The sequence below is a fragment of the Pygocentrus nattereri genome, chromosome 3, assembly GCF_015220715.1.
Source record: "Pygocentrus nattereri isolate fPygNat1 chromosome 3, fPygNat1.pri, whole genome shotgun sequence".
NCBI classification, from domain to species: Eukaryota; Metazoa; Chordata; class Actinopteri; order Characiformes; family Serrasalmidae; genus Pygocentrus; species Pygocentrus nattereri.
In genome coordinates, this window is record NC_051213.1 from 3,356,008 (window position 1) to 3,383,269 (window position 27,262).

The 27,262-nt window shown below is 42.8% G+C and overlaps 1 protein-coding gene across 2 annotated transcripts in view; it reads right to left on the reverse strand.

Annotated features, from left to right (window-relative positions):
* ift140 (intraflagellar transport 140 homolog (Chlamydomonas)) overlaps positions 1–25,085 on the reverse strand; it is a 91,892-nt gene extending 66,807 nt beyond the window's left edge. Inside the window, exons 1-17 of one of the 2 annotated variants that reach the window (XM_037537009.1) lie at positions 24,945–25,085; positions 23,822–23,970; positions 21,957–22,181; positions 21,495–21,616; positions 19,853–19,998; positions 17,608–17,783; positions 17,186–17,277; positions 13,536–13,642; positions 11,816–11,955; positions 10,193–10,396; positions 9,014–9,086; positions 8,169–8,260; positions 7,599–7,726; positions 7,014–7,131; positions 6,648–6,769; positions 3,225–3,369; positions 2,246–2,377 (exon numbers count right to left, since the gene is read on the reverse strand). In XM_037537009.1, the coding sequence (XP_037392906.1) occupies positions 2,246–2,377; positions 3,225–3,369; positions 6,648–6,769; positions 7,014–7,131; positions 7,599–7,726; positions 8,169–8,260; positions 9,014–9,086; positions 10,193–10,396; positions 11,816–11,955; positions 13,536–13,642; positions 17,186–17,277; positions 17,608–17,783; positions 19,853–19,998; positions 21,495–21,616; positions 21,957–22,181; positions 23,822–23,968 (2,169 nt within the window). In that variant the 5' untranslated portion in view covers positions 23,969–23,970; positions 24,945–25,085. The remainder of the gene's footprint in view (positions 1–2,245; positions 2,378–3,224; positions 3,370–6,647; positions 6,770–7,013; positions 7,132–7,598; positions 7,727–8,168; positions 8,261–9,013; positions 9,087–10,192; positions 10,397–11,815; positions 11,956–13,535; positions 13,643–17,185; positions 17,278–17,607; positions 17,784–19,852; positions 19,999–21,494; positions 21,617–21,956; positions 22,182–23,821; positions 23,971–24,944) is intronic. The other variant, XM_037537010.1, reaches the window with a different exon arrangement.
* Positions 25,086–27,262: the final 2,177 nt, after the last annotated feature.

Consider the following 27,262-nt stretch of genomic DNA (forward strand, 5'->3'; position numbering starts at 1 on the left):
GCTCTCACTGCTGGATATTTTACTGGGCACTCCGCTTTCATACATGCCACGCCAATCCCGCCAATCCTACCCCTTGTTTTCAAGTGTCTCCTTGCCCCTTTAGTAACTGAGCTACAGGGCAGTGGTTGAGATCTTCCCTCTGAAATGAGACCCTCTAATAAAAGAGCATCACAGGGACAGCAGAGGAGGATTAAGTTCAGCTCCTCACTGCTGGGCTTTAGTCACATTTAGGGATCATAAGCCTTCAAAGAGGGGGGGCAGTTATTTATTATCACCCCCTCTAATTCTTCAGTGATATGAAGCTGAAGTCGGATATTCTCCAGATTCTTGTTCAAATTTGGAAATTTAGCCAGCTACAGAGATATCAGCATATTAGTGATGTTTTATGCTGGTTATGAAGAAAAGGACCATAATACACTGAAACGACATTAAACTAAGACGATACTGCGATTATCATCATTTATTTACAGAGAAAATTCTCACATTTGTGGGTTTCTATCTCTGCGGTTTTGAAATGGGACTGGGTCCAGGCGTAGGTTTTATTCATTTCCCTCTTCATGCACAAAGCACACCCCTGTTACATTTTCACACTAAAATAAATACATAAACTGTAAAACCATAACAGAAATGATGCAAGCTGTGGTCTAGACAACCTTTTGATTCTCCTGCAATGTAAAACTGACTTTTGTTTACACATTAGGGCTGCCAAAACAAAATCTAAACTCTTATACTCGTCGTATTCAATGAAATAATGTACATTCAAATGTGGAAAATGTCCGTAAGAAGGTACGAAGCTACCTCATTACAAAAAATGGTATCTTGTCTTTTATCTTACCATATTGACACATAATATTTCTTGTTTGAAGTAATAAGCAAAAAATATCTGCCAACACAGTGAGATAATTTCACTTACTACAATCACGTAAAACAAGCAAAAATGTCAGGAAATACGTTAAATAATCCATCTAATAAGTTTACAATCCCAAGAAAAAATATTAAACATATCTAATAAGCCCTAATATTAAATATAACAATACTTTAAAAGTACAACCCCATTTCCAAAAAAAGGGACATTGTGCAAAATGTAAATAAAAACAAAATTCAGTGATGTGCAAATAATTTAAACCCTATATTTAATTGAAAATCAAATGTTGAAACTGAGAACATTTATCGTTTTTTGAAAAATATTTGCCCATTTTGAATATGATGCCAACAACATGTTCCAAAAAAGTTGGGACGGGGGCTTGTTTACCACTGAGTTTCATCACTTCTTCTTTACCAGCACTCGTTTGGGAACTGAGGAAGTTTAGAAAGTGAAATGTTTTTCTGTTCTTGTTTGATTCAGGATTTCAGCTGCTCATCAGTTTCAGGGTCTCCTTTGTCATGTTTTTCTTTTCATAATACACCAAATGTTCTCAGTAGTCACCAGTCTGGACTGCAGGCAGGTCAGTTTAGCACCCGGACTCCTTTAATACAGAGCAGTGCTGCTGTAATACATGCAGAATGTGGTTTGAAATTGTCTTGCTGAAATAATTAAGACCCTCCGTAAAAAAAAAAAAAGACGTCGTCTGGACGGCAGCAGATGATGTCAAAACATGTTTATATCATTCAGCTTTAATGGCGCCTTCACAGATGAGCATGTCACCCACGACATGTGCACTAATGCCCCCTAAACCATCATCAATACTGGCTTTAGAACTGAGCACTGATAACAAGCTGAGTGGTCTTCAGCCTGGAGGACACAGTGTCCATGATTTCCAGAAAGAATTTCAAATGTTGATTCGTCAGGCCCAGAGAAGGTGGCAGCATTTCTGGGTCCTTTTTATATATGGGTTCTTCTTGGCGTTTTAGAGTTTTAATTAGAATTTGTGGATTCGGTACTGTTGCACTATTTTATTGTACAGTCTTTCGCAGAGTGGTGAACCCCTCCTCCTCTTTACTTCTGAAAGACTCGGCTTCTCTGAGATCCTTTTTTACACCCCATCATGTTACTGACCTGTTGCCAATTAACCACCAGATGTTTTTTAAGTAGTACACAACTTTACCAGCCTTTTATTTCCCCCGTCCCAACTTTTTTGGAACGTGTTGTTGGCATCAAATTCAAAATGGGCAAATATTTTTCAAAAAACAATCAAATTGGTGTCTTTGTACTATTTTCAATTAAATATAGGGTTTAAACGATCTGGACACCATTGCATTTTGTTTTTATTTACATTTTTCACAGTGGGGTTGTACGTGTGTTTACCTTGCAGGTGTAGTAGTAATAAGGCGTGTCCAGTCCCAGCAGCCCCTGCAGTGCAGGGGGTTTGGGCTGTGTGTCCTGCAGGAGGAGGCCGTGTTCCTGAGTCACGAAAAACGTAACCACCAACACATCCACCTATCAGAGAACAGAGATTAACACATCCACCAATCAGAGAACAGACATTTCAACACATCCACCTATCAGAACAGAGATTAACACATCCACCAATCAGAAAACAGACATTTCAACACATCCACCAATCAGAGAACAGAGATTAACACATCCACCTATCAGAGAACAGAGATTAACACATCCACCAATCAGAGAACAAAGATTTCAACACATCCACCAATCAGAAAACAGACATTTCAACACATCCACCAATCAGAGAACAGAGATTAACACATCCACCTATCAGAGAACAGAGATTTCAACACATCCACCTATCAGAGAACAGAGATTAACACATCCACCTATCAGAGAACAGAGATTAACACATCCACCAATCAGAGAACAAAGATTTCAACACATCCACCAATCAGAAAACAGACATTTCAACACATCCACCTATCAGAGAACAGAGATTAACACATCCACCAATCAGAAAACAAACATTTCAACACATCCACCAATCAGAGAACAGAGATTAACACATCCACCAATCAGAGAACAAAGATTTCAACACATCCACCAATCAGAAAACAGACATTTCAACACACCCACCTATCAGAACAGAGATTAACACATCCACCTATCAGAGAACAAAGATTTCAACACATCCACCAATCAGAAAACAAACATTTCAACACATCCACCAATCAGAAAACAAACATTTCAACACATCCACCAATCAGAAAACAGCCATTTCAACACATCCACCAATCAGAAAACAAACATTTCAACACATCCACCAATCAGAGAACAGAGATTAACACATCGACCAATCAGAGAACAGACATTTCACGTTGCTGATTGACTGTACCTTGTCCGTGGCGTGGGACTGGCTGGCGTGGTGGAATTCAGAGTTAACATGAACCGTTTCACACACAAACAGGCGCGGCTCACTGTCATCCCAGAACTGAGAGACCGGATAACGACTGGCCAGCTCCGGCTCATTATCCCGAGACCTGCGGCACACAGTAATAACCATCATCACCGCCACAATTACAGCTCACACTAGGGCTGGGCGACATGACCTCAAATCAATATCACGATTAAACATTTTACCTCAGTTTGTTTTTGTTTGTTTTTTGCCGTCATCGTTCACTGACAAGGCTTGTACTGTAAATATGTTCCGCATATCTTAATGTAAATCGTCTCAACAGCCACATCAGAATTCACTTTTACATCAATCCAGCTGAGACTCATCAACGTTTCTGTACAATAATTAGAAGAGACTCATCCAAAAACCCTCTGTGTTCGAGGAGCTTTCTAAAGAAACGGCAGTAGGAAAACGAGGATGCAGCGTTAAGGAACAGTTAAAACTCCGAAAGCAAAGTTTAAAGAATCCGAGGACGCGAACCGAAGAAGTGACCGCGCCCTTTTTACGGCTCCAGCGCGTTCCGGGTGATGATCCCAGCTGTCAGTCAGTGAAGCTTCATGACGGTTCCTGTGATGCTGGTGAAGATGAAGACGATCCTCCGGGATCGACTGGCGTTCGTTGGCAGTCGTGATTGTTTACCTCTGGCTGAGCCTGACGCTCTGTTCTTTAGCGCATGTGAGTCAGTTTAGCAGCTGATCTGTTTAGACTGTCATTTAAAAGATAACGTGAACAGACAAACCAAAGAATCAGATTTGGTGAGAAAATTCATCAAATTTAGTGAGAAGCTTGTCAGACTGGACGTGGCGGAGTCACGTGAACACACAGAGCGGAGAAGGTTTACCAGAATTTAAACAAATCTAAATAACCGACAGGCGTTAGATCACATCAGTTAGATCCTGAATGACGGTTACGATTACTTTACGATTAATCGCCCAGCCCCAGCGTGCACACACACACACACACACACACACACACACACACACACACACTCTCTGCACATTACTTTGTTCAGTCATTACCCCCAAAAAAAAATCACTGCGTGACCCTTCAGTTCTGAAAACTGTGTGAAATCTCCAAACTCAAACTTCTTGTTGTAAATGAATATTTACATATTTAAATATTTCCTATAAAAAAATAACATTTTATAACCTCAGTCTTTTTATATATATTACTGCTGTCAGAAGAAAACCTCATATCTCCAAAATGGTAACTTCACAGGAGAAGAAAAAAACCTACTTTAGTTTTGTCATAGAACCAAAATCCCCCCCCCCCAAGTAATTTTGGGCCGTTTCTTTTGGTCCATTATTCATGACACTTACACTCAATGTAAAGGGTAACAGATATTTTCAAATTACGTCAAAATCTGAAAAATGACAAAAATGGAGATACAAGGTTTTCTTCTAACAGCAGCGATATTTAAAACGAATATCTGAAAGACCCGATGACCAAATTACTTATAGAGTTTATTCCTCTTTGTCAGGAAGGCTGTAAAACAGAAAGTAAAAACCTCTACAGATAATAGAACTTTAATAGTTATTCTGTTACTGTGCTTGTCCTCATTTTTTCATAAATTCAGAGACCACACTTCTTCCAGTCCAGTCTGGTTTACCTGGAAGTGCAGCACAGAATATGATACATTGTTTTTAATAGCATTTTTTAAATATAGCACTTCTGGTGAATTGCATGAGAAGCGTGAGACTATATGAAGCATGAGACTGTAAAAGAAGTGTGAGAAAGTATATGAAGCGTGAGAATGTATAAGAAGCGTGAGAATGTATATGAAGCGTGTGCCTGTACAAGAAGCGTGAGACTGTATGAAGCATGAGACTGCATGAAGCGTGAGCCTGTACAAGAAGCGTGAGCCTGTACAAGAAGCGTGAGACTGTCCAAGAAGCGTGAGACTGTCCAAGAAGCGTGAGACTGTCCAAGAAGCGTGAGACTGTACAAGAAGCGTGAGAATGTATAAGAAGCGTGAGAATGTATAAGAAGCATGAGACTGCATGAAGCGTGAGAATGTATAAGAAGCGCGAGACTGTATAAGAAGCGTGAGACTGTATAAGAAGCGTGAGAATGTATATGAAGCGTGAGACTGCATGAAGCGTGAGACTGCATGAAGCGTGAGAATATATAAAAAGTGTGAGACTGTATAAGAAGCGTGAGAATGTATATGAAGCGTGAGAATGTATAAGAAGCGTGAGACTGCATGAAGCGTGAGAATGTATAAGAAGCGTGAGACTGTATAAGAAGCGTGAGACTGTATATGAAGCGTGAGCCTGTACAAGAAGCGTGAGAATGTATAAGAAGCGTGAGACTGCATGAAGCGTGAGAATGTATAAGAAGCGTGAGACTGTATAAGAAGCGTGAGACTGTATATGAAGCGTGAGACTGTATATGAAGCGTGAGACTGTATATGAAGCGTGAGAATGTATATGAAGCGTGAGCCTGTACAAGAAGCGTGAGAATGTATAAGAAGCGTGAGACTGCATGAAGCGTGAGACTGTATAAGAAGCGTGAGACTGTATAAGAAGCGTGAGACTGTATATGAAGCGTGAGAATGTATATGAAGCGTGAGCCTGTACAAGAAGCGTGAGAATGTATAAGCGTGAGAATGTACAAGAAGCGTGAGCCTGTACAAGAAGCGTGAGCCTGTACAAGAAGCGTGAGAATGTATAAGAAGCGTGAGATTGCATGAAGCGTGAGAATGTATATGAAGCGTGAGAATGTATATGAAGCGTGAGACTGTATATGAAGCATGAGAATATATATGAGAGTATATATAAAGCGTGAGACTGTGTAAGAACTGTGAGACTGCATGAACCGTGAGACTGTGTAAGAAGCGTGAGACTGTGTAAGAAGCGTGAGACTGTGTAAGAACCGTGAGGCTGTGAAAGAACCGTGAGGCTGTGAAAGAACCGTGAGGCTGTGTATGAACCGTGAGACTGTATGAACCGTGAGACTGTGTAAGAAGCGTGAGACTGTAAGAAGCGTGAGACTGTGTAAGAAGCGTGAGACTGTAAGAAGCGTGAGACTGTGTAAGAAGCGTGAGACTGTGTAAGAAGCGTGAGACTGTGTAAGAAGCGTGAGACTGTATGAACCGTGAGACTGTATGAACCGTGAGACTGTGTAAGAAGCGTGAGACTGTAAGAAGCGTGAGACTGTGTAAGAAGCGTGAGACTGTAAGAAGCGTGAGACTGTGTAAGAAGCGTGAGACTGTGTAAGAAGCGTGAGTAAGAACTATGATGCGTGAATACCAGACAAAGTTCTCGTTTCCTTCTGTTGGGGTCGTCAGGATGGCCATTCATTACCACACAAAGGAACATCAAAATGAGTCAGAAAGCACATCCTCATATAGCACTGCGCTACCTCTGACCGTCGTCTGACTGAGAGAGGCCACTGAGAGGTCTTCCAGTGAAGAAGTCGAAGTGAGAGAGCGTGTCCATCTCAACGTCATAGAAATACACCCTGTGGTCTGGACGTCCGTTTATCTGCACACAAACACAAATAGACACCCATTACTCCACCTGGGTTCCCGTCAGTGACAGACTGTATGTATATTTAAGGGCCTGTATATTATACTGTGGTGATATTTTATTTTTAGGTGCACTTATGACATTTGTGTGTTTTTATGCTTCAAAAACAATCAAAATTCTCCACTCTCAGAATGATATGGGCCCTTAAAAATGTCCTGTGTGTGTGTGTGTGTGTGTGTGTGTGTGTGTGTGTACGTACCTGTGTGATGAGGATGCTGACTTGGTTCCCATTGGCACTGCACTTGACTGATCTCAGCGCTCCGAGGTCAGGAATGAGTTCAGCCATGTTTTTTGCATTACATAGTGGCTTCGCCTCCCTACACACACACACACACACACACACACACACACACACACACACACACACACACACAGAGGGCGAGTTGATTTCAGTGCAATATGGCCCTCTGTGGTTCGCTGTAGTCAATCAGTGTAATGCATAAGGTCAAGACTTACACCAAATTCTAGTCTAACTCCAAAACTGTGGTTAGGGGGCGATGAAACTACTTTAAAACCTCAGAGGACACTGTCGCCCCTCCTCAGTGCACGACAAACATTGTGCTGAAGGTTACGTTATCTTACGTATGAAGATAATTAGATTCCTTCACAATATAAAATGTTGAGCATGGAGGAACATGTCTGAGGAAGGACTTCACAGTCGGTGACAGACGGTAACTCTCCACCAGGAGTTCCGACTTTCCTCTCTGTTAAGAAAACTTAAATGCTCTTCTCACTCAGCTGTGGTGGTGTTTAAGGTAAAACAGGCTAAAATCTGGACTCTTACCTGCGTGTGAGGTCGAACACTCGGACATGAGCAGCGTCCGTCCCCACTGCCAAATATGACCTGCACACATTCAGCAGGATGGGGTTTCCCTCGGCCTCAGAAAACACCAGCAGCTGCTTTACAGTGCCCTGCAACACACACACACACACACACACACACACAGAGCTTTTGAAAATGTTAAGATATAAAACATAATGTTTACTTATTATAAGTTGAGAGAGAAACACTCACTGCCCATTTTATTAGGTTCACTTACCACACAGGTGCACTGTGCATGTCTGCAGTCTGGAGCTGTACAACTACAAAGTGCACCTCTACGGTCAGTGGAGCTGATAAAATGGACTAAAGAGTGTAGATACAAGGCAGGTAGACCTAATAAATTGGCAAGTGAGCTTATCTTAATTTACTTTATGTGGTTTGGTGTAATAAGAAAACAGTGCAGTCACAATACCAGACCGTAAAAAAATAAAAAATATATACAAATGAATAAATAAAAAAATATGAAAACCCATTCCATATGGCTGGGTAAAAAATGCCGTATTTTGGCACGGAGGCTTGTCTGTAACTGACCTGTGGTGTGCGGACCTGCACCCGGTTGGGCTCTACAGTGTAAATATTCTCTTCGTGAACAGCGAGAGCAACAGAATCACACTGGAAAGACCCTGAAGAGGCACAGACACAGAGTTAGAGGCTTGTGTGGGCACATATATACACACACACACACACACACACACACACACACACGTATATACATACATGCATTATCACAACCCAAAGGACTGATGATAGATCCTGACAGTAAAAGGAATCTCCCGTCAATCATACAGGTCAGTTAGAGCTCTCCAATAACACACAATGTGTAGAGCGTAACAGAAGAGCCTATAAACCGTGAAGCTACTAATGATTTTAAAGCGACGGAAGTGGACCTTACAGTGTCCTGCAACTCACGTGAAACTCAGCTGCAACAATACAAGGGTCTTAACGTCACAAACCAAGCTTCCCAAAATTTTCCACACATGTGAATAACACCTTGTGGATGACTTTTATCAAAAATTACTAGCTGCTTTTTAGTCTAACTAGTGGAATAACTGGGTGTGTTGTGTGCATCTTTGTTTTTGCATTGCTTTGCACCCGCAGTATGAAAGCATCGCCGTGTAAAGCCGTCCTAACAGACTTGCTTATGCGGCGTCTGAACTGTAGGACACTGTCTCATGCGAACATGGACTACAGTACGTCATGTAGCTAAAACCTGTCACAGCAACTGAGACCTGAATTCAGTCCATATTTCTGTCAGGTTTTAGTAAATTTCTTATTACAAATGTTCACAGCTGTAAAACCTCTGAAATCTAAGACCTGGATGTTTTGTGGATGTATTCTATTAATAAGTGGGGAATCCTGAAGTGTTACAGCTGCACCTGTGCTGCGCAGAGCTTGGCCAGAGACCTCATACACTGTTACACATCTTCCATCCCAGACGGTCACTGTGTCCTGGAAACATACAAACATACATTTTATATAAATGAAAGTTTTACACCAGCAAAAGTTACTGAATTAAACTTAGTTGAGGACAGAAAGGAAATGAATACAACATGAATCTAATCATGAATCACGAATCTAAACGCTTTAATGGAATCATTGATTTCAATCATATGAATCCAATTTGGTTGCACATCTAGAGATTATAAAATGACCTGGGTACTCTGCAGCTTCGCAAGATCCAAATAACAAGTTTTCTGGATGAGCTCACGCACAGAGCTCAGGCACAGCTCATGCACAGAGCTCACGCACAGAGCTCGCCGCACAGAGCTCACGCACAGCTCACGCACAGAGCTCGCCGCACAGAGCTCACGCACAGCTCACGCACAGAGCTCGCCGCACAGAGCTCGCCGCACAGAGCTCGCCGCACAGAGCTCGCCGCACAGCTCACGCACAGCTCACGCACAGAGCTCGCCGCACAGAGCTCGCCGCACAGAGCTCGCCGCACAGAGCTCACGCACAGAGCTCACGCACAGAGCTCACGCACAGCTCGCCGCACAGCTCGCCGCACAGAGCTCGCCGCACAGAGCTCACGCACAGAGCTCACGCACAGCTCACGCACAGCTCACGCACAGAGCTCGCCGCACAGAGCTCGCCGCACAGAGCTCGCCGCAGAGAGCTCACGCACAGAGATCACGCACAGCTCACGCACAGAGCTCACGCACAGCTCACGCACAGAGCTCACGCACAGAGCTCGCCGCACAGAGCTCGCCGCACAGAGCTCACGCACAGAGCTCACGCACAGAGCTCACGCACAGCTCACGCACAGAGCTCACGCACAGCTCACGCACAGCTCACGCACAGAGCTCGCACAGAGCTCGCGCACAGAGCTCACGCACAGAGCTCACGCACAGAGCTCACGAAATCTGAAAAGAATTATTATTTAATAACTGGGTGGTTTTCCCCAAAAATAAATTTTGAAAAGGTAAATAATTCTAATTCACAATTCTATTTTTAAACACTAGAAACGTTTAGAGAGTAAAACAGGAAAAGTTACTAATATGTCTGTTAGTGAGTGACTCCAAACCGCAGTGTGTGTGGGTCTGTAGGTATGTTACCTTGGCGACCTGCACGGCTCTGATGTGTGTGTCCGTGCGCAGTGTGAGGTGTGTATCCGTGCTGAAGTAAGTCAGGCTGAGCTGGGTTGGTGTGAGCTGCACTGCTGCCACCTGCTGGCTGTAATGTGAACACATCACATGCTCTGACAGAATCAACACAGAACTGGTGCTGCATACGGCCAGCAAGTGAAGACTGGACCCCCACTGTCGAGACAGAGAGAGAGAGAGAGAGAGAGAGAGAGAGACAGAGAGAGAGAGAGAGAGAGAGACAGAGAGAGAGAGAGAGAGAGAGAGAGAGAGAGAGAGAGAGAGAGAGACAGAGAGAGAGAGAGAGAGATAAAGCGATGGAGGAGATGAAGACATAACAATGATAACTAAAAACACTGCAGATTTTTAGAAAAGGAAAGGCAGAAAATCAAGGTTAGCCTCAAGTGTCTATATTTGCTTTGGTAACATTAAACTCCAAAAAACTTGTCTGTTACGTTATGTTATGTTTGTTTGTTATAATAATTTATATTATATAATTATATAACAGTTAGTTACGACCACGCGAGCTGATTGGTTGAGCAGCGTTCTAACGGTGCTGTTATTTCACCATCACATCACAGGTTTGTCACTAACACTGTATCACTCTGCTGAGACGCCGTTGCTAAGCAACGACTTTAACAGCTGTAGGAGACGCTCAAGTCATCTGAGCGTTTTTACTCCTCACTTTGTCACAAACAGAAAACGGACACTGTTAAGATCACATCTGACCGACGGCCGATTTGGTCCGACTCTGAAGACGAGACGACACTAAATTCCCAAACTGTCGTCACCACTGAGCAGCTTTTCAGTCGGCAGCTGTGACAGAAGAACAGCTGAACAACCTGGAATCAGCCAGAAATGAACCCAACACCATTCGCCAGACGTGTCTGAACTTCAGAGTCGGACCAAATCAGACTGAGCCGTAAAACTGACCCAATAAAAACAAAAGCTGCTCAGTGGAGACGACAGTTTGGGAATTTAGTGTAAGGAGCTGGAGAACGAACTGCGGGCTGAGCAGCGAGTGGGCGGAGCTCGTTACTCTGACGTAGCAACAAGCTGCTCGTTAAGGAGCTATAATTAGGAGGAAGGAGCTGAACATTAAAACATATTAAAGCCGCGTTCACGGCCAGTTTATTCATTTGTTACTGTATTTATTTACCTGCTGTATTAAAGCAGTAGAGCACTCGAGGAGGGAGTTATCACCAATAACATCACGGCTGGGATGATCTACGGACACCAGATCACAGCCGGGATGGTATTTCACAAAAACACCCCCTCTTGGGTTCTACTGCTAAAAAACAGGGGCAATTAAAGAATATCACTTTGTCACCTTTTTCTTTCCCCCTGTCTGTGTTTGCGTAGAACTGAAGAGTTTTAATACGCTAAAAACTCCACAGCAGATCCTTCTAGATTAGTCTTCTAGTTTATTTTAAAGGAGTAATTCATCAAATATTTACAGAAGCCCCTCTTTACCTCAAATGGAGCTGATCAGTCAAGACCTGTCTGGTGTCTGCAGTTTGTTTCTTTAGCTTTACTCTGGAGCTCCGAGACCTTAAAACCATCTCTCTAAGAAGAGCTGAATGTAGTTCACTGAACCTGCAGCTGTGAGATGTTTCCCTCCAGCTCTGTGGGCGTCTGTAACCTCCACTGAGTTTTTATGTCTCCTTTCTGATTGGTCACGGTCACCATCTGCCACAGAGCAACACGCCCCCTATTTGTTCCAGCTGCAAGAACCTCTGGAAAAGCAAAAAGACAGATGAAGAAAAAGAGATCAAAGGAAATCCTTGTAACATTGTAATAGAACCAGAAAAAAAAAACAGTTCCATGTTTAACAAACGTACACTACATTTCCAAAAGTATTCACTCCCCCATCTGAATCACTGAATTCAGGTGTTCCAGTCACTTCCATGGCCACAGGTGTATAAAGCCGAGCCCCTCGGCCTGCAGACTGCTTCTACAGACATTAGTGAAAGAATGGGTCGCTCTCAGGAGCTCAGTGAATTCCAGCGTGGTACCGTGATCGGAGGCCACCTGTGCAGCAAGTCCAGTCGTGAAATTTCCTCACTACTAAATATTCCACAGTCCACTGACAGTGGGATTATAACAAAGTGGAAGTGATTGGGAACGACAGCAACTCAGCCACGAAGTGGTCGGCCACGTAGATTGACAGAGCGGGGTCAGCGGATGCTGAGGGGCATAGTGCGCAGAGGTCACCGACTTTCTGCAGAGTCAATCACTACAGACCTCCAAACTTCATGTGGCCTTCAGATCAGCTCAAGAACAGCGTAGAGAGCTTCATGGAATGGGTTTCCATGGCCGAGCAGCTGCATCCAAGCCTTACATCACCAAGCGCAGTGCAAAGCGTGGAATGCAGTGGAGTAAAGTGCCGCCACTGGACTCTAGAGCAGTGGAGACGAGTTCTCTGGAGTGACCAATCACGCTTCTCCGTCTGGAAAGCCAATGGATGAGTCTGGGTTTGGTGGTTGCCAGGAGATGGTACTTGTCTGACTGCATTGTGCCGAGTGTAAAGTTTGGTGGAGGGGGGATCATGGTGTGGGGTTGTTTTTCAGGAGTTGGGCTCGGCCCCTTAGTTCCAGTGAAAGGAACTCTTAAAGCTTCAGTACCAAGAGATTTTGGACAATTTCATGCTCCCAACTTTGTGGGAACAGTTTGGGGACGGCCCCTTCCTGTTCCAACATGACTGAGCACCAGTGCACAAAGCAGGTCCATAAAGACGTGGATGAGCCAGTTTGGTGTGGAAGAACTTGACTGGCCTGCACCTCAACCCCATAGAACACCTTTGGGATGAATTAGAGTGGAGACTGTGAGCCAGGCCTTCTCGTCCAACATCAGTGTCTGACCTCACAAATGCGCTTCTGGAAGAACGGTCAAAAATTCCAATAAACACTCCTAACCCTTGTGGAAAGCCTTCCCAGAAGAATTGAAGCTGTTACAGCTGCAAAGGGTGGGCCGACATCATATTAAACCCTATGGATTAAGAATGGGATCTCACTCAAGTTCATATGTGTGTGAAGCCAGATGAGCGAATACTTTTGGAAATATAGTGTATTTGAAAAAAATAAACGTAAAATGTGTCATAACATTTGCCCAGGCCACAAACTTTCTGAACATCTTAAACAGTAAATAAACAGTAATCGTAAGTGTGTCTCTGTGGAAGACAAAACAACAAAAGACAGAATCTGTGATACTTTTACACATAATACATATTCATATGTATGTTTATGTATAAATAAACAGCTGTGTGTGTGTGTGTGTGTGTGTGTGTGGGTGTGAGCGTATGTGTGTGTGTTCTCACCTTTGGCAGGACAGTAGGACACACAGTTAAGCAGCTCTCCTTTCTCAAAGCCCAGATTTTCATCCAGAGACAGAACATAATTATCATCTCTCTCGAGATCCCACAACCTGCACACACACACACACACACACACACACACACACACACGCACACACACAGATGAAAGAATGAATAAAACTGTGAAACAAATCAGATTATTAAGCAGTAAACACGGTTTCCGCGTGTAAACCTGTAAAGTGCCTGTGTGGTTTGTTGTGTATTATATTGTGCAGGTTATCAGTGTTTTTGCCTGTATTCATTACCCTGCTCGTCTGTCCCATGTTAAATGTCCTGTGTCCTGGGAACTATATTTCATCCCTGACTCAACATGCCGGGGGTGAGAAGGAATGACAAAGCTGATTTAGATGGATTTATTTTTATTTTCATTGTTGGGAATTATGGTGATAAGCCTTTTAATACGCTTCTATGCTGAGCATCATGAAAAACAACCGACCAATCGAGATCAAGGACGCCTTCTCTCTAGTCTCCAGCACAGGAAACGCTAGTTTGGGTTGCTTTCCAACACCTGAAGAAACAACTGCGTTTTAGGGCCACAGTTAATAAAAATAAAAATAATGGACCTCGAGAAAAAAGCCGTAGAATTCCGACATTAAAGTGGCACTAATCCCAGGAAAGGTCGCAGTATTGTGGCTCGATTCCCCCTTAAAGAAACACTCAACCTCCCCGTCTCTCCTGCTCATCAGCACCAGCCTGGTATTAGTGTGAGAACCGGCTGAAACAGTAGCAGTACAGGCGCCAGTACAGCAACCGAGACCCCAACACGTTATTCTCTGAATATTACCACTTTATACTCGAAATATTACGACTTTATTCCCTAAATATTACGACTTCATTCTCTAAATATTACGACTTTATTCACTAAATATTATGGCTTTATTCTCTAAATATTACGACTTTATTCTCTAAATATTACGACTTTACTAAATATTACGGCTTTATTCTCTAAATATTACGGCTTTATTCTCTAAATATTACGGCTTTATTCACTAAATATTACGGCTTTATTCCCTAAATATTACGGCTTTATTCACTAAATATTACGGCTTTATTCCCTAAATATTACGGCTTTATTCTCTAAATATTACGGCTTTATTCCCTAAATATTACGGCTTTATTCCCTAAATATTACGGCTTTATTCATTAAATATTACGGCTTTATTCTCTAAATATTACGGCTTTATTCATTAAATATTACGGCTTTATTCTCTAAATATTACGGCTTTATTCACTAAATATTACGGCTTTATTCACTAAATATTACGGCTTTATTCTCTAAATATTACGGCTTTATTCACTAAATATTACGGCTTTATTCACTAAATATTACGGCTTTATTCACTAAATATTATGGCTTTATTCCCTAAATATTACGGCTTTATTCCCTAAATATTACGGCTTTATTCTCTAAATATTACGGCTTTATTCACTAAATATTCCGGCTTTATTCTCTAAATATTATGGCTTTATTGACTAAATATTATGGCTTTATTCCCTAAATATTACGGCTTTATTCTCTAAATATTATGGCTTTATTCACTAAATATTACGGCTTTATTCTCTAAATATTACGGCTTTATTCTCTAAATATTATGGCTTTATTCACTAAATATTATGGCTTTATTCCCTAAATATTACGGCTTTATTCTCTAAATATTATGGCTTTATTCTCTAAATATTACGGCTTTATTCACTAAATATTATGGCTTTATTCCCTAAATATTACGGCTTTATTCTCTAAATATTATGGCTTTATTCACTAAATATTACGGCTTTATTCACTAAATATTATGGCTTTATTCCCTAAATATTACGGCTTTATTCTCTAAATATTATGGCTTTATTCACTAAATATTATGGCTTTATTCACTAAATATTATGGCTTTATTCCCTAAATATTACGGCTTTATTCTCTAAATATTATGGCTTTATTCCCTAAATATTACGGCTTTATTCTCTAAATATTATGGCTTTATTCACTAAATATTATGGCTTTATTCACTAAATATTACAACTTTATTTTCTAAATATTACGACTTTATTTTCTAAATATTACGGCTTTATTCTCTAAATATTATGGCTTTATTCTCTAAATATTACGGCTTTATTCTCTAAATATTACGGCTTTATTCACTAAATATTATGGCTTTATTCCCTAAATATTACGGCTTTATTCTCTAAATATTATGGCTTTATTCACTAAATATTACGGCTTTATTCACTAAATATTATGGCTTTATTCCCTAAATATTACGGCTTTATTCTCTAAATATTATGGCTTTATTCACTAAATATTATGGCTTTATTCACTAAATATTATGGCTTTATTCCCTAAATATTACGGCTTTATTCTCTAAATATTATGGCTTTATTCCCTAAATATTACGGCTTTATTCTCTAAATATTATGGCTTTATTCACTAAATATTATGGCTTTATTCACTAAATATTACAACTTTATTTTCTAAATATTACGACTTTATTTTCTAAATATTACGGCTTTATTCTCTAAATATTACGACTTTATTTTCTAAATAAAAAAAATCACCAAGAATAAAAAATTGTTTCAAAATCCTGAAAAATAAGCTGCATCCTCGCTGAAAACCACCGCCAGTCACGGGTAAGAAGCGGCTTCTCTTCACCTTCATATTCCCTGGAATGTAACTGCTGCACCACTTAAGGTGGAACGTTAAAATCTGAACAAAAACCGGTGAATAGAAAGCCGACTAGGGCTTCAATCTAACGCTAGCATAGCCATTACCTTGCTAGGTTAGGCAGCAAAGCTCATCCTGGATTGAAATTAGGCCGCTGGCAGCACTTCAGCTGATAAACACACACAATCCACTCCATCCAGCAGCTTCAGACTATACAGCCCAACACGTTCACGCCGCTGGAGACAGAACCCAGTTCAAAGCCAAAGGAAACTGACCTGCCCGAGAATCAACATCACTCCCCATCGCTCCTCTCAGAGCCACTGATACCAATGCGCTCTACTTTTTATTTACTCCCCATTTTAATCATTTAATACCCATTGCTTCACCTGCTTTTCCCCTTTTCTGTACTTTAATCTTCTGCACTAAAGTTAAAATCGTATCCTCTGCTCCTCCTGCGTTACTGTTTCCTATCCGGTGTGGACCAGAGGAGGACGGGTTCCCCTTCCGAGTCTTGGTTCCTCTCAAGGTTTCTTCCTCCGGCTCTTAGGGAGTTTTTCCTTACCACTGAGGCGACTGCTTTGTGACAACACCTGCTGTAAAAAGTGCTACCTAAATAAACTTGGACTTGAAGTTATAACCTTTTGGGGGGGGGGGGGGGGGGGGGTGTTTATGCTAAGTGTAAAAAAATCCTGAACACAAAAGCGATGAAAGACATTTTAATGGTCCAGAATTCAGGTCTACACAGTTGACGGTCTTTTCCCGTTTTCACCAGTTATTTTCGAATGAATAAAGTGCTGAGAAACAAATCTCTGAATTTACAGAACAAGCACAACGTCCGACTCCTTTTTTTAAGCGTGTGAACTCCACCTTAGACCTCGACCGGAGCCATTCTGCAGCTACTGTGGTCTACAGTAAATCGTTCATGTGTAAAATATCAGACCTGATGAGCTGCTCTCCAGACGCCGTGATGAGCAAACCGCTCTCTGTCCACACGATGTCCGCGTTCTGTCCACCTCGTCCACTCAGCTTAACCTACAACACACACACACACGTGCATCGCTGACCTCGGGTTCTGCAGAGTTTGAAAGGGAATGCTGAGGAATTCTGGGGATAGTGGTGGGCTGGAGGTTAGGGAATCAGCCCTGTGACCGGAGTCCACAGTACGTGACTGAAGCGCCCTTGAACAAGACACCCAACCCCCCCAACTGCTCCCCGGGCAAGTGTGTTTACTGCCCCCTGGTGTGTGTGTGCTCACTAGTGTGTATGTGGTGTTTCAGCTCACAGATGGGACAATCAGTCCCGTTGTGGGACTAATGAGGATCAGTTCATCTTAATCGTTTGTGCAGTTTGATTGGCTGTTACCTTACTGAGCTCTTGAGCACCCCCCTCTGGTCCGAGGCTGAACTGTGAGAGCAGCAGGGAGTCGGTAACCACAGCAAGCATGGCTCTGCGCTCCGAATAAAACAGCTTCTGCACTCTGCCCTCTACAGTCAGCAGTGGCACACTGCGGCCCCGGTCGTCCACACTGAACACACAGCCTATGTCACACAAAAACAAGCAAACACACACTTACACTTCCGTTCAAAAGTTGCCATATTCATAATTTTGCTTATTATACGTATAATATTCATTCATACAATGAAGATGTTAAGAATGTCTGAAAGCCCAGGACCCCACAGGGATCTTTAGATGGTTTTGCTAATGTTTACTAAATAGAAGAACATTTATCAACTTATCTGCTCCTTTGGGGCAGTCGGGGGCTGGAGGTTAGGGAACTGGCCCTGAAACCCGGAAGGTTGCCGGTTCGATCCCCAGAGCCGACAGTCCATGACTGAGGTGTCCTTGAGCAAGACACCTAACCCCCAACTGCTCCCCAGGCGCCGAGGATAGGGCTGCCCACCGCTCCGGGCAAGTGTGCTCACTGCCCCCTAGTGTGTGTGTGGTGTTTCACTTCACGGATGGGTTAAATTCCCCATTTGTGGGATTAAAAAAGTATCACTTAACTTAAGATCTTATCAACTGTGGAGAATTCTGGAAACTAATTTTATTACAACTTGATTCTAGATAATACAGTTACTTTAGGCAACAGAACCTGATTGATAATTGTCACTAATATTATTAGTATTAATTTGTGGTAACAGCACGTCATCCGTAATGTTTTCTGTAATGATACAGTAATAACTGTACAGATCTGCTGAGTGGTAAGTAAGGACTCACTCTGCGGTGCCCAACTGCAACTAAGGTTCTACTTTGGCACAAATAAGAACAGAAAATAGACACATTCGTTAAAATGTTACCTGCAGACCATTTAGTCAGATTCTGAATAACAGAGTGACCACAGGCCTACATCAGATGATGACCCTGTCTCTGATCCTACGGTTACATTCACATTACCCGGTTAAAGCGGCTCAAGGCTCAAATCTTACTTTCTGTCCTAATGTGACTCAGATCTGATGTTTTCAGAGCTGTGTGAACACACAAATCTGACCTGAGCCACTTTAACTACGTTCACGAACCGGCATTCTGTAATGACCGGCACGGTCACACCTCACGTGACTGAATCACTGCATCATCAGCACAAACTAACGAGCAGAACGAGCTTCGCTGAGAAGATCATTAACTCTGATCAGCTCTCAGCTTCGTTATTAGAGCCAGACGGAGGAGAAAAAGGTGAGACGAGCTGCTTTTCCACCGTTTACAGGCTTTAACGTCTGTTCGGCGCTGTTGCCACGGTAACGCTGAATGGTGGTCACGCGCAGTGGGTACACAGCACATGAATTCCGATCTGAGCATCACATTAAGGTCACACACCCACGAATCGGATACGTATCCGATCTAGGACCACATGAAAGTATACGTTCACATTTCCAGGCTGAAGTGGCACAGATCAGATTTTTTTGCCCTAGTGTGAATCAGATCTGATGTTTTCAGGGCTGCGTGGACACAAATCTGATCCGACCTGAGCCGCTGTCATATGTGGTCCTAGATCGTATCGGATTCGCGAGTGTGTGACCTTAACGTGACGCTCAGATCGGAAATAAATCTGAAACTGAAACTCTGCTTGTGTGTAAAAAGTGATTTCAGAGCCACTCGGTTCTCCCTGATGGAAACTGTTTACCTTCAGTGTTTTGTGCTTCTGATCATTTTAATAGACGTCAGCGTCACTAATTAATGACGTTCTATTAAAAGACTGGTTTACCAAGAGAGACGCTGGAGGACTTTCACCTGAAATGAGTTCATGAAGCCAGTCTGGTTATAAAAATGATAACAGGACATCAGAGCCAGAATTCCTCTTTTAGTACTTTTACTTTATACTTAAGTACATTTGAAGGTAAATTAGTACTTTTACTCAAGTGGAGGACTAAAGGGAGGAACTTCTACTTTTGCTGGAGTAATATTTTACCTGGTGTCTAATTATGTAGAATCGGTGACGTTGTGAAGTACCAGTATCAAAACACACTACAATTTTATACAACCGCTATTCTCCATAGCAACAGTACAGTAACTGATAGAGCAGATAAATAGACAGCACACACACACACACACACACACACACACACACACACACACACACACACACACACACAGCAGGCGGTGTTCATCTGACCGTCAGCTGTGCTGGCGTAGATGGTGAGTCCTTCCTGTGAGCCGGGAGACCAAACTCCGCCCCCTTTACTGGCTTTCCTCCAGTTAAACTTATCCAGGGCATCTTCATCACCACTGACGGCCGCCTTCGCCAGCTTTGACACATCCCTGCACACACGCATCACAGTATTATACACACACACACACACACACACACGTTACATGCACAGAACTCGTACTCTCTCACTATAAATCTATAGTTCCGCTCCTCAAATCTGATTGGCTGATCTGTGTTTGAAGCCGCTGTAAAATCCACGATGTACGCTCACCTATGACACCTCACAACAGGTGAACTCTGTATCACTGCGCCACGGCACGGAAAACCCTCCGGCTGTTACTGGAATAACCTTTGACTCTCCTGCTGCTCACAGGAACCACCGAGTGAACGGATGCAGTAAGAACCTGTTTTCTGTATAAACTGAGGGGCTGACAACTTATGTTCTTAACTAGAACCAGGCTGGTCAGCTCGCTGACCGGCTAAAAGAGCCAACAGCCTAAACAGCTCCATCACTAATATCACAGGCTTGAATTAAAGCTCTTACAGTGTGATTTACTGTAAAACAGCAGAGTGAAAGTCTAAAAATGGCACTTAAACGTCTTTCACACTTCAAATGTCCGTGTCTCAGTCAGAAATCGCGTCTGAATCCCAAACGGCTCCGTACTCCCTGAATAGGGTTCTAGCTATGAAAGGTCAGAAATTCTAGCCTCTACAGCCAAACCGTATATCATTAAGATCTGAGGTGGTAATTTGGTGGTTAAAAAGTAGTTATGAAGTGAAAGTTTTAGATTAAACAATGCTGTGATATTATATGTTCACTGTTATATGAGAAAAAGGAAAAACGTTTGGGAAATGACCACAATATACAGCGATGGACGACCAATCGTTCTTCTCCTCACTCAGCGATCCAAACCAATCTCTAAAGAAACTACAATTTTTGACAGAACACTTGTTTGTCAATTATTCTTACAAATAACTTACATTATTGTGTATTTTCTTATATATGTATGTTCTCTGTTGGACACCATCGTTTAAAAGCAACTTAAGGCATTTCTGCGTTAAATCGCAGTTGATTGCAGTTAGATTGCGCATTATTTATATATATATATATATAAACACTGTGGACATACATTATGTACATGCACAATTTACTCATAGGATTACAGTTAGTTCCACTGTAATTGCACCCCTTAGTAAAGATGGGAAAGAAAGTGGTATATTAGCTCAGTCTGACGCTGACATTAGAAATCTAACCTTTAACTGACGGAAATTTTGTTCAAGAAAACAAAAAACCCATATGTTCAACCATATTACTGACATCTCATCAATTTACTTTGACGCTGAGCCAAACTACAAGAACAAGCTCTCACTGAGTGTCGAGTCCAATTCCACCCACCAGCTGGGTCTGAATGTACGTCATAAAACAGTGAAACCGTCATAAAGTCTGAATCGTGTGTCCATATTTATAGAAAATAAGAGTGTGTGATGTTTTGCGTGAGCAGGTCGCACCATGCTAATTGGTGGGGTATAAGCCTTGAATACCGTGTACCTCCAGGGCAAAACCAAAGAAATTTAGGCACCAAGCATGTGGAGCGATGAGACTCACTCTGCGGGAGGCGTAGGCCTGAAGATGCAGTTGGTTAAGGGTTTGTTGTATTGCTGTTTTGTCAGGTGATTCCCGTGCAGTCTTCCTCGAGCGTCCACCTTCCACATGGCCAGAACCCCTGCCTACACACACACACACACACACACACGGAATAAGAACACACTTAACACGTCCACAAAAATAAGCCTCAGTAACAGAGTAACGATAACAGAAGCAGCTGTGCTCCGGACAGCACGGACGTCTGTAACCGCTTCGAAAAGTCTGGAATCAACGGTTTCAATGCTATAAATCTTGTTGCGGATAAATGAGGAAAATGCTTCTGATATGATGCTGGGAAATTTCACTGCTTTCAAACTAGGGATGTAGAAACGTTAGCTGTACACGGTGAACAGCGGCTGGTACAGTGCAGCGGGCAGCACCTCTGCCGCGGATGCGTTTCTCAGAGAAAGGTCAGGGGCTCACCTGATCTCCAGTGACCAGTCTGGCTCCGGTGAAGCTCCACTCCAGCAGAGTGATGCAGGCGGTGTGTGTGTTTGGGGGCAGAGGTGTGTGTTCTCCATGTGGATGTGTGAGGAGGAGGGTCTCTCCCGTTTCCCAGCCCACCGCCAGCAGGGGTTTGGTGGGGTGCCATCGCAGCAGCGCTGGACTGAAGCCACGTTCTACATGACACAACTCCACATGCTCTCCCTACATGGAAAAAAACAAACAAAACAACAACAACAAAACAAACAGGGACAATATTAATGCTGAATGATTTGGGACTGTGCTTTTTTATGACCAACATCGTGGTTGGAATTCAAACACAGGCCGCCTGGTGCAGACTAATCAAACTCTTTTCCTTTGGTTGGTTTGTTCTGACAGGTGCGAACACCCAAATTTTCATATTCATATTTTGATCTCAAACCCAAATGTCTTCAGTGATAACAGCGTGTCTCAACACTTTCAGAGGAGACTGTGAGTGCGAACTACAGCCAAAGTGCAAACTGCAAGTGTGAACTCTGGGACAGGCCCGGTATCACCATTACGCTGAGAACGGTCCACCACCCAGCTAAAATCTGAATGGCCGTCCTGTGTCATGGAGAAGAGGGGAACCGATGAACTGGGCGAAAAAGGTAAGATACAGTCTGTATTCGGACTCCTGCATACACTACATGGACAAAAGTATTGGGACACCTACAGGAGCTTTAATGCATCTCATTCTAAATCCACAGGGATTAATATGGAGCTGGTCCCCCTTTGCAGCTCTAATATAATAAGGAAACTTCCTACAGATTTTGGAGAGCATCTGTGGGAATTTCTGCCCATTCATCTAGAAGAGCATTTGTGAGTTCAGACACTGATGTGGCTCACAATCTCCGTTCCAAGGTGTTGGATGGGGTTGAGGTCAGGACTCTGTGAGGGCCAGTCAAGGGCTTCCACACCAAACTCACCCAGCCATGACTTTATGGACCCTGCTTTGGTCACTGGGACTCAAGCTGGAACAGAAAAGGATCTTCCCCAAACTGATCCCACAAAGTTGGAAGTGTACAATTGTCCAAAATGTTTTGGTGCTGAAGCTTTTCCCCTTCACTGGAACTTAAAAACAGCCCCAGATCATCATCCCTCCTCCACCAAACTTTACAGCTGGCACAGTGCAGTCAGGCAGGTAACGTTCTCCTGGCATTCGCCAAACCCAGACTCGTCCATCAGACTGACAGATACAGAAGCTGATTCACTCCACAGAACACATTCCTACTGCTCCAGAGTCCAGTGGCGGCGCTTTACGCCGCTCCATCCGACGTTTGTCAGTGTTCATTCTGATCTTCGTCGTGTGTTCAGCTATTCAGCCATCGAGACCCATTTCATGAAGCTCCTAATGTGCAGTTCTTTTGCTGATGTTGCTTCCAGAGGCAGTTTGGAACTCTTTAGTAAGTGATTCAACAGAGGATCGGCACGGTGCTCTTCACCACTCAGCAGCCACACACAGTGACCTTTCATGGTCTACCGCTTTGCGGCTGAGCTGTTGTCGCCTCCATTTCACAGTAACAGCACTTACAGTTGTCTGGGGCAGATCTAGCAGGACAGAAATCACCAACTGACTCGTGGCAGAGGCGGCATCCTATGAGTGCCCTGTTTGAAGTCACTAAGCTCATCAGTGCAACTCATACGACTGCCATATCCACCTGTTTAACTTAACTTTATCCACCTGGTAGCAGATAGGTGTGTCTGAAACACGTGAACTCAATAATTAAGAGATGTGTCCCATTACTTGTGTCCACACAGTGCAGAGGAAGCAAAAGGGAGGGTTTTCAAATAAAGGGAGTGAGTGTAGCGTCAGTGATGCTCACATGCTGCAGGTAGATGTCTACACTCCCTCCGGAGGCAGGGCTGACGGAGCCGACCGCCAGCAGAGGCTGGGAGGAGTGCCAGGCCAGGAGAACCGCTGTCCCACTGCTGTCTGGTGCCTCAACACGGTGATCAAAATACACAGCCATACCTTTAATGAACACAGGGGAAGGAACACAGTGAGCTCCCTAATGACACCAAACCAGCAGCTAATTAACCACACACTAACGACTAATTAGCCAGCCAGGTGAACACAGCGAGTAACGGCTGTTATTATGAGCTAAGCTCACCTCTGTGGCTCCAGGTAAGTCAAGCCTAAGTTCTGTGTTTTTCACAATGACTTTGTTTTGCATTGCAGAGCTCTTAGACTGATGCGTAATAGAAAGACCCCCTAAAAGTTGACCCACCCCTCCTTCCCAGGGCAAGAACAAAGCACAACTTTGACAGCTCCAGTTTGTGAAGTGGGTGGTTGTATGAATATATTTTACTGCTTTAGTGATGTAATTCATAAATATATGGACCAAAGCCGACGCAGGACGCTCTCAGAGGAGACCTCAGCTTAGGGAAAAGAGATTGGACCTACATTTTGGACCAAAAAAACACGAATTTATTCACTAAATCAATAAAACCTCATGACATTTAAACGGCTAAACCTGCTATTCGGTGGCGGCGCTGCTGTTACAGATAGATACCTCCCATTTGGGTTCACTTGTGGCTAATTTAGCTTTTCTTTTTCGCATCTTCCCGTTCCACCTTAAATGGCGCAGCAGTTGGAACAGGGCGCCTCAAGCTCCAGAGCGTAACGGCAGCACCATTTAAGGTGGAACGGGAAAATTACAAAACTAACTTCGTGCATGTTCAGCCGTCTGCTAGTGTTTTTAAACAGGAATATGTATAAAAATAAAGACATTTGGAAGCATTTAATGCCTGACTGCTGGACTTAAACCACACTGGACACCACTGACCGTCGTGTTCGGCGTTAACGGGTAAGTTAGCCGGCACCGCTAGCCCGCTAATCCGCCCAGGCTAAGCGCAGAACGGGGCCTGCTAGCGGGGAAAAGTTTCCCTCCGGCTTCAGACCAGCCGGAGCTCCAGCAGCGAGCCCAGGCGCTGATTTCCACCCACCTTCAGCTGTTTATCCGCAGGCGAGGGGAGATACAGCGGCCCGTGGTTTGTGATTCAGTCTCATAAGAATCGGATCCTCCGTGTTTTCGCTGCTGCTGTTGGTCGACTGGCGTCGAGTCCCGGTTACCGAGACAACCGAGGGGGCGGGGCTACGGAGACAGGCTGAGCTCCGATTGGCTGACACCTCCACAGCGACTGTACACGTTAGTTGTGATGTAGGCTGGTTATAATGTACTCACTCATTTAAAGTGGGTCTATTTTAAATGACTTTACTACTACTACTACATCTAATAATAATAATAATAATAATAATAAATATATGATTATAACAAATGATAATGTTTATTGTTATGAGTATTACGACTCTTACTATTACTACCTAATTGCTAATCATCTCATCAGTTTACTATTTTTATTTCTATTATTAGAACACTAAATGTAACTGTAACCTTAAGTGTAACAGTACATTTTTTTTATATATATATATATATATATATATATATATATATATATATATATATATAGCGCTGGTCAGACAACATTCTGACCACCTCCTTGTTTCTACGCTCACTGTCCACTTTATCAGCTCCACTGACTGTATAGCTGCACTCTGTAGTTCTACAGTTACAGACTGTAGTCCATCTGTTTCTCTGATACTCCACACAGAGAGGACCTTGGTCACCCGGCCGGAGAATCGAACCCAGGCCCTCCTTGCTGGGAGGCGACAGCGCTACCCACCACACCACCGTGCCACCAACCCAATATTTTGTCAGACTAAATATGAAATTGGATCACTTTGTTGTATAAATGAATGTGAAAAACTATTTTATTGCGTTCTCTTTATCTATTGAAGATCTGATCTCATTTTAAGCCGAACTTACACATAAATTCACAAAATACTTTCAAGCAACACCATGTGACAATATGAACACTAATAATAACAAAACTTCGTATCTCCAAACTGGTAACTTTACAGGAGAGGGATAAAAACCTACTTCACTTTCAATGATTCAGTGATGACCTGTGTCATTGTTCGGGAAATGCAGCCCTTATTTACCAACCCTTATTCATAAAGAATCTTTCATGTAAGCAAAGCAATGATTGACACGCAGTAGTTCAATAAGTTTAAAAAGCTGATATAAATTTTTAAAAAATGAAAGAAATTGAAACGGAAGCCGAATGCAAAGACAAAAGAGCTAAAATGGGTTTTGTAACCTAAAAATTTTACCTAAAAATCTCGTTCAGCAACTGTGGAGAGATTATTCCAAACAGAGCCTGGGGAGAATTCTGAGGCTAAAACAAAGGACTCCAAACGTCACGTCTGCAAATCTTGCTGAAATGTTTAAACTGGAGCAGATTTATTTCTACAGTTGACAACTTTGCACAGAATTGTTTGGTTTATATTTTCATTGTTATTTTTGTGGATTTTTGTTAGGAAAACCCTGGAATGATTGGCCTTTGCTGTTACTTAGTCTAATTTTTTGTTGGATGTCACGCCTTTGGTTGAGTAAATTTGATTGTTAGTTACACTTAAACTCATTTTTGGTGATCTTTTTGTATATTTGGAGCTTTTCAGTTGTGTGTTTCCTTCTGGCTCATGATTAAATGCACACCGTCACTTGGGCTTGTTTGGCATGTCAGGTGAAGATTCACAAACATTCTGACAATCACGCTTTGAAAGAAGCTAAATAACAGCCACTATTTATTTTCTGGAAAAGTAGCTCAATTGTAGCAGCTACAAATTTTGGGAAAGTAGCTACAAAGTAACTAACTACTAATTATTCAGTAGCTATCTGTAACGAGGAGCGGGGTAGCGGACGCATGTGCGAAGGTAAGCGACTTTTATTGAGGGCAAATCCAGGGTCGTGGTCAAACAGTCCAGGGTCATAGAGCCAATACGGAAAGATCGTTGGGTAGACATGACAAAAATGAGAATATAATCAATAACACGGAGAAAACATCAAACAGAGACCGATACGTCCAACAGAGACCGATACGTCCAACAGAGACCGCAACAATCAAACAGAGACCGATACGTCCAACAGAGACCGCAACAATCAAACAGAGACCGATACGTCCAACAGAGACCGCAACAGAGACCGATACGTCCAAACAGGGCAAGGACAAAGACAATGCAAAGTGCAAACACAGGGCTTAAGTAACAAAGGGAAAACGAGGGACAGGTGAAAACATTCAGGGGCGGAGTCACAAAACGAGGGGCAGGACTAGAAAAACCAAAACAAATACACATGGGCTAAACCAAAACACGAACACATGGACAGGACTGAGAGGGGCCAATCGTGACACTATCCCAACCC